General features: G+C 52.7%; 1 protein-coding gene across 1 annotated transcript; it reads left to right on the top strand.

Annotated features, from left to right (window-relative positions):
• The first annotated feature begins 294 nt into the window (after window positions 1–294).
• Window positions 295–6,863, top strand: LOC143404720 (ETS translocation variant 3-like protein). The gene is made up of 5 exons (XM_076862908.1): window positions 295–355; window positions 447–684; window positions 914–1,103; window positions 1,472–1,592; window positions 6,385–6,863. Exons 1-5 carry the CDS (start codon window positions 295–297, stop codon window positions 6,861–6,863), a joined length of 1,089 nt encoding a protein of 362 aa, XP_076719023.1.
• The last annotated feature ends 1,054 nt before the right edge of the window (window positions 6,864–7,917 follow it).

The raw sequence follows: 7,917 nt of genomic DNA, 5'->3' as shown, positions 1-7,917 counted from the left end.
ACTCCAATCCTGTTAAGCCCCGAGATCCTCTGTTCCATGTCTAAATCCCCCCCGCCCCGTGGGGACAGGACGCAGGAACTTTGCCTTCCTCTCTCTCTGTGTAAGTGGTTCAGCCCCGAGCCCAGTCCAGGGTCAGCCTCTGGGCAGCGAGGAGGTCCCCAGAGGAGGCTGGGCCCTGCCCTGAGACTGGGAAGTTTCCTTCCTGACCCTCCATCTCTTCCTTTTCCCCTTCCTCTTAGTGGTGACCGTTTCCCCCCAGGTCCGGCCTCAGTCCTCTGACACCTGGAGGGGACCATGCACTGTGGCTGCCTGGCTGAGGGCATTCAGGCCACCCCTGGCAACTACTGGATCTCAGGTGAGCCTCTCTGAAGCTCTCCCACGCTCTCGCAGCGGCTTTGGGGGCCTCTGGAGAAGCAGGGCGCCTCACTCTCGCTTCCCCACCCCAGGCGTGGCCTTCCCTGACTGGGCCTACAAAGCCGAGTCGTCCCCCGGCTCCCGGCAGATCCAGCTGTGGCACTTCATCCTGGAGCTGCTGCAGAAGGAGGAGTTCCGCCATGTCATCGCCTGGCAGCAGGGAGAGTATGGGGAGTTTGTCATCAAGGATCCCGACGAGGTGGCCCGCCTCTGGGGCCGCAGGAAATGCAAACCACAGATGAATTATGACAAGCTGAGCCGGGCCCTCAGGTGAGAGGCGGTGGCCAGCGCAACTGGAGTGTACAGAGTTCAAAGAAGAGGGCTGATTCCTGACACCCGGTCCTGTGGCCACTCCTCCTAGGCTTAGGAAATGTCCTTCCCTGTGGGAAGAGGCCCAGGGTCCTCAAGACAGCATGGTCAACTCTGCTGGCCCGGGGAGGGGGCTCTGACTCTGCCCCCTTCCCACTGAGCCAACTCCTTGTCCACCTCCCTTCCCCAGGTATTACTACAACAAGAGGATCCTGCACAAGACCAAAGGGAAGAGGTTCACTTACAAGTTCAACTTCAGCAAGCTCATCATCGTCAACTGCCCTTTGTGGGGAGTGCGGGCACCGTCACCCCCACACCTGCTGCTGGGGGCTCCCCCCCTGGGTCGGCCAACCTTGGTGCCCACGGGTATGCAGAGTGAGGTAGGCATGAAGGTGGCCCTTCCCAGAGCCCTACCAGGACCTGCCCCTGCCCAGGGAGCCCCTGTCCCTGCTCTCTGCCTTTGGGATCTCATTGGCCTCTGATGCTCTTCTTTTCCCACATCCTCGTCCCTGAGGACCCCAGGAGCAGGGGTATGTAACAGTCCATATGGTACACCCCTGGGAGAAAGGGTGACTTCTGTGACCGGCGTCACTCATTCAGTTGTGGATCAGAGAGAAGTGATGGCTGTTAACCACCAGTATGGGGGTATTTCGTTTTTTGAACTGGGTGATGAGGTACAGGCATGTTCCAGAGGAACAGATGCCGGGGTGAGTCCATCCCCCCCCCCCTCCTTCTCCTCACCCCTCAGCTCCTGCACAACATGCTGTTTACCCACCGGGCCATGGCGGAGCAACTGGCTGGACTGCAGAGCCCCCAGGGGCCACCAGAGGCTACTGGGGAGAAGAAGGGGAGCAGCAGCACTGTCCACCGTGAGTGCAGAGAACGGGTAGGGGCAGGAAATCTTAACCAGAGAAGGGGAGGGCCCTCCCGGCTGAGTACGCGGCTAAGCAGGGTGAGACCGGGAAAAGCACTCAAGTCATTCACTCATTCACTCAACCAACATTGGTCAGGCACAGCTATTTACTAGGTGTGGGGACTCAGATATGAAAGATGACCCTCAAGAAACTCAGTCCTGCCAGGCGTGGTGGCACACACCTCTAATCCCAAGGTAAGGGAGGCTGAGGCAGGAGGATCACGAATTCAGAGCCTGCCTCAGCAACTTAGTGAAGCACTAAGCAACTCAGTGAGACCCTGTCTCTAGATAAAATACAAAGAAATGGGGCTGGGGATGTGGCTCAGTGGTTAAGCACCGCTGGGTTCAATCCCTGGGGAAGGAAGGAAGGGAGAGAGGGAGGGAGGAAGAAACTGAGAGCCTAATGGGGAACAGAAAGGTGAGGACTGTCAGGGTCCAGTTCTGAGATTCAGGCAAGAACAAGGTAATGGGGAGATGCACAGGAGGAGATGGGGTTTCCTGGACAAGGTCACACCTCAGCAGGTGAAAAAAAGATGCCCTGGCAGAGGGAATAGAATTTGCAAAGTAAAAAGCAGTTGGCAAGGGCTGGGGTTGTGGCTCAGTGGCAGAATGCTTGCCTAGCATGCGTGAGGCACTGGGTTCAATCCCCAGCACCACATAAAAATGAATAAATAAACAAACAAAATAAAGGTATTGTGTCCATCTACAATAAAATATTTTTAAAGAAAGCAGTTGGCAAGCATAGCAAATCTGGCATCCTGTTAGTATCTTGCTGTGGTCAGAGTAAGTTATATGATGGGGTCAGAATAAGCAGGAGCAGCCAAAGACGGACTTGGCAAGGCAAACCAGTGTCTGCCCCAGAAGGCCTTAGAAACTATTCTAGGGCAGTTGGACTTTATCCTATGGGTAGGAGGGGGCCAGGAGGAAGAGCAAGTTCAGATACTGGGGAAGGGTACTGAGGATTGAACGCAGGGGGTACTCTACCAATAAACTACATCTCCAGTTCCATTTATTTATTTATTTGTTTATTTATTTATTTTTGAGACAGGGTCTCTCTAAATTGCTGAGGCTGCCCTCAAACTTGCAATCCTCCCGTCTCAGTCTCCAGAGTTACTGGATTACAGGCATGTACCACCAGGGCCCGGCTCAGATTTTCATTTGATAAGAATTACAAGAGTTTCCCAACTTATAATGGTGTGACTTCAAACAGGGCAAAAAGCTATCTGCTATTCAGTATGGACCATGCTTGGAACTTTGGGTTTTGATCTTTGCCTGGGAGCCACAGCTGCGGATCACCTACATGTCAGAAGGGGAAACCACCAATGCTCTACAGTGCCCCGTGTTGCTAAGCTAAGATATTCTGTAGGTTAGGTATATTACGTACTCTTTTGACTTGCAATATTTTCAACTTACAATGGGTTTGTCCAGCACTTAACCCTACCGTAAGTGAAGGGATATCTCTGTCAGTGTGTAGTTGGGACTGGAGGAGACACAAGACTGGCACTGGGAGGCTTTTGAAGATAATCCAGGCAGGAGACAGTGAGACCAAGACAAGAACCAGGGGGTGAAGGAGGAGCCTCAGCTGAAGGCAGATGGAGAAGACACAGTTCACTCACTGATTTACTCACTCATTCACTCGCTCCTTGCATCAGATGTTTAATAACTTTCTGTTTAGCATGCCAGACACTGTCTTAGGGACCGGGGGTGCCTTTACAGGGCTTGTAAGCAAGAGGGGGTGCATATTCAATTACTGAGAGGTATGCAGTTATAACTGCTACGCGCTACCGAGGAGAAGTTGAGGGTGCCGAGGGTAACACACTTCCCCAACACAGTGACATATGAGCTGAGACCCAAAGTGTGCACAGATGTCAGCTGAGCTCAGAGGGAGCAGGGAGAACAGGGCAAGGAGAGTGTGTAAAAGCCCTGGGACAGAAAGAGGAACCGGGAGAAGGCCAGTGGCTTGGCACTTGGGATGGTGTGGGAGAAGGTGAAAACACAGACAGATGCCAGTTAGCTCTTTTTTTTTTGGTACTGGGATTCAATCCAGGGGTACTCTACCCCTGGGCTACTTTCCCAGTCCTTTTTCATTTTTTACTTTGAGTCAGAATCTTGTTAATTTGCTAAGGCTGGCCTCACACTTGCAATTCTCCTGCCTCAACCTCCCAGGCTGATTAGTTCCTAGAGCAACAAAATTAGATTTTCTGTGGAAAAGATCACACAGATATTCAACCAATCCAAAGCTCCTGTGCAGAGACCAGAGAACTACCCCTCCGCTCCAGCCGGTTTCATGGAATAAGGATCCTCAGTGTTTGGCCTACTCCAGGTGCAGCTGGGGACCCAGACTCTGTGCCCCTGGGAGAACAGCTGAGGCTGCGGGTGTAGGGCAGCCCTGGGCAGGCTGGGACTCGCTAGGCCACCAGTCTGACAGCCTGGAACCGAACAGCACCTGAAGAGCCCTCCCTGTCTCTCCACCCCGCCCCTCGAAAGTGCCCTAGGCATAGAGTGTCCCTTTTTGGAAAACAATGAGGAAAAGAAAAGGGTTCCTTTCCTAAGCCCCAGCTTGGAGGGGACTCTTTCACATCTCTGCCCTCCTGGGGCACACAGGTCCTGCCCACACTTGACCCTGAAGGACACAATAGGTTTAGATCACCAGGAGGTTAGTGAAGGTTATCAGAATGCTCCATCTGAACTGGGATTCCCAGCCCGTGCCAGCCAGGCACATATCTGTAGACCCAGTGCCCTGGGGGGCTGAGGCAGGAGGATGGCAAGTTGCCAGGCCAGCAAGACCTTGTTTCAAAATAAAATAAAAACGGGCCTGGGATGGGGCTCAGTGGTAGAGCACTTGTCTAGAGTGTACCAAGCCAGGTTTGATCCCCAGCACCATAAAACCACCCAAAACCCTGTGCCAATCATACTGCCAGTCTCACTCAAAGCACAGGATGCCAAGAGAGGAAGTTGCTTCTGGACAGGAGAGTGTGGGGACTGAGCTAGAGCCAGGAAGCTGCAGGGCTGGGTGGGGAAGGGGTCTGGGAGGACCCTTAGAAACATCTCCCCTGGAGCCAGGTGCAGTCAGTGGCACACACTATAATCCCAGTGGCTCAGGAGGCTGAGACGGGAAGATCACAAGTTCAAAACCAACCTAAGCAACATAGCAAGACCCTGTTTCAAAAAAAAAAAAAAAAAACAAATAATTAATTAAATAAAAAGACCAGGGATATAGCTCAGTGGTAAAACTTCCCTGGGTTCAATCCCAATACAAAAAAACAAAACAAAGAAACCTGTCCTCTGCCTGCTTGGCTGGAACACACAGAGGACACAGCCTTCCTGGGAAACAAGTCCCCACACCATCTAAGAACCCAAGACAAAGAACACTGGCCTAGTACATTATGATTTCTGTATGTATATAGGTGACTCTATGACCAGTGTGATTCTGCAATCTGTACAATTAGAAAAATGAGAAAGTATACCCCAGTGATTCAAATGTATGAATTGCCAAGATCATTGTAATGTCATGTGTAGCTAATAAAAAAAATTAAATTGAAAAAAAAAAGAACACTGGCCTACAAAGAGGGTATACTCTGACAGGGGTCTCCTACATTTTCCCATGGAGGATCACTGATGCTTCATGATCTGACTTTATTTTATTATTAAATAATAATGAATTTGTCTTCCCCATTTTTATTCATTACACTCTCCTGCTGATGTGGCTACCTTGTTCCTACCCTCTTTAGGTTAAAAATGAGAAAAAATGTTGAGTTGCAGTCAGGCTACTTGAAATACAGAAAATGGTTTGAAGGTCTAGCTAATTAGGTCCAGGCTGGGCATCCCTAGCATAGGATCCTAGCAGATGGCAAGAGGAAAGAGGGCAGATTTGGAAGGAATGGGGTGAGGGCAGGGTTCTTGGAGGAGGAGAATTATGGGGCCCAGACGCAGACAGAGAAGAGGAAGCTGGGATTCACCCCTCATCCATCCTGGGATCACAGCCACCATCTCTGAGTTCCCTTATTACCAATGATGCTGCCTGATCTTAGCCAGGATAAGGGACTTTGCAGATGAAGAAAGAGGCTTTCAAATTTAAGCAACAAGCCCAAGACCACACCACAGATTCTTTGCCCAGCTAGTACTCGAGCTCTTCGCTGCAGGGACAGGGAGGGCAAAGGATGGATTCACTGTGTTTTGGCAAACAGCACCCTTTGCTTCTCTCGGTGTGTTTTGTTTTGTTTCTGGGGTACAGGGGATGGAACCCGGGGTTCTACCAGTGACTGCCACCCCAGCACTTTGTATATCTCATTTTAAAGCAAGGTCTTGTTAAATTTGCCCAGCCTGGTCTCCAAAGTAGCTGGGATTACAGCCTGTGCCACCTCACCTGGTTCTCACCATGGTTTTACTGAGCACTCGATGTGTGCTAGGCAGGTCTGGGTTCGGGAAAGAAAAAATAAATACACGTCGTGCCCACACTGAGCTGGGGCACAGACATTGCATAAATAAGTACACAGATGACAGCATGATTCTAACAAGCTAAGTGCCCTGAGGAGAGGTAGAGAGAGTGAGGACTGCTGGCAGCCATGCTCCCACCGAGGCTGGGAGTCTTGGGAAGCTTCCTGGAGGAAAGGCCATTTAGGATGAACCTGAACAAAAGCAAACAGGGGAGGAAAGAGGGGTGGGGTCAGGGAGAGGCTTTGGGGCAAGAGGAGAAAGGAATGGGAAATGGGAGGCGCCATTTTGACCCTTTCTCTTTCTTCCTCTAGGACTTGGTTCTGCCTTGGGCCCTTGCCGGCTGGGCCCTTGCTGCCACTTTGGGAACCCCCAAGGCGAGCTGCCCAGCCTTGCCACCTTCACCCCCACTCTTCTGCCTCCTCTCCCTTCCAACTGGACTGGCCTCTCAGGGCCCTTCTCGCCTCCTCTCTCCTCAGAGCAGCTGCTCCCAGGGACCCCCAAGCTAGACACCCTGCTTCCAGGTCCTGGCTTCTCCCCAGGGTCCTGGCATTTTCCAGGGCTCCCCCTGTTGGCCAGGTTGGGCCAGGGCCCAGGTGAGAGGCTTCGACTCCTGTCGCTCAGGCCTGAGGGGCTGGAGGTAAAACCTGACGCTGTGGCAGGGGCCAAGGGCTGCCTGGACCCCAGGGAGGGCATCTCCTCAGAGACCCACAGACTCCAACCTGGGGAGGAAAACTCTGAGTCCCCCAATTTGGAAAACCTCAAGGTCGTGTGGGCCTTGGACCCTCCTTAATTGGGGAGGAAGATGTGAAGGGCAGCAGTCTGCAAACGCCATCTCTCCTCTTGCCCACCTTCCTCCTGGCTGGACACCAGCCAAAATTGCAAAAGGATTTGAAATTGGACCAAGAGAGGGGGCATGGCAGGAAGACACCAGTGTGGGGTGGGGAAAAGAAGGCAGGACCCTCTTCTCCCACCAACTTGCTCATTAGACTAAGGAGACATTCTTAATCTCAATTTTCTTTGAGAGAAATGAGGTTAAGGTTTCCATGCCTGCCCCGTGAGGGAGGAAATTAGGGACTGTGCTGGGGAGGGGCCGAGTCTCAGGTGACTCCTGTCTTCTCTGGGCTCTTCTCCCTGTCCAGGCCACGGTCCCCAGTCGCTCTCCCACCCCTCCATGCCCTTCTCTTCCATCCCTCTGATTTCTGGGCCCTGGTGGCTCCTGTCCCCTGTAGGCACTTTCTTTTGTCTCCACTGCCCCAAGCCCCAGGCAGGTGGCTAGGGAGGGCTGGCTTCCTCATCTCTGTAATACTTGAATAAAATACCCATGGCAAACTGCCCTCTCGGTGGCCACCCCTCGCCCACTCCATTCCTCCTGCTTTCTGTTCCTCCAGAGTCCTCACGGGAAGGGGGAGTGTGGTTGGGGAGGGTCTGAGACCTGGAGCAAGAGCAGCAAGCAACCCAGTGACTGCGGTCAACTCAGAAAGAGAAAAGCTGAGGAAGCCATAGCCCCAGGAGCTTCTGAGCAACCTGGAAAACCAGCTTCGAGAAAGAGCTTCAGGAAGAGCAGAGAATGACCCTCAGGTCTCCACAGAATGGCCCTCAGAGCCCCGTGGAGGCCCTCTGGGCAGAATTCCAAGGACTTGGTAAGAAAGGAGGCCCTTGCCAGGGGTCCTTCTTTCTCTGCCCACCCTCCACCCCCTAACAGAGCAGAGTTGAAGCCCTGGGGGTCTGGGGGCACGGGCAGGCACGTGAGAGCGTGTGCGTCTTTTGCTTACACCTGGACATGCCAACTGAGAAGGGTGCTAAGGGGCCAGGGCCATCCCACACATTGCCATCTCCAGTCTCCA

Source organism: Callospermophilus lateralis, chromosome 7 (genome assembly GCF_048772815.1).
Source record: "Callospermophilus lateralis isolate mCalLat2 chromosome 7, mCalLat2.hap1, whole genome shotgun sequence".
Taxonomy (NCBI): Eukaryota; Metazoa; Chordata; class Mammalia; order Rodentia; family Sciuridae; genus Callospermophilus; species Callospermophilus lateralis.
Note: the sequence above shows the minus strand (reverse complement) of the source record. Positions and strands in the feature narration are given on the sequence as shown.

Coding starts and splice junctions, on each gene's coding strand:
- LOC143404720 (XM_076862908.1), top strand. CDS start 295: ATGCACTGTGGCTGCCTGGCTGAGGGCATTCAGGCCACCCCTGGCAAC. Junction 356..446: donor TGGCAACTACTGGATCTCAG/GTGAGCCTCTCT, acceptor TCCCCACCCCAG/GCGTGGCCTTCCCTGACTGG. Junction 1,104..1,471: donor CCACGGGTATGCAGAGTGAG/GTAGGCATGAAG, acceptor CTCACCCCTCAG/CTCCTGCACAACATGCTGTT.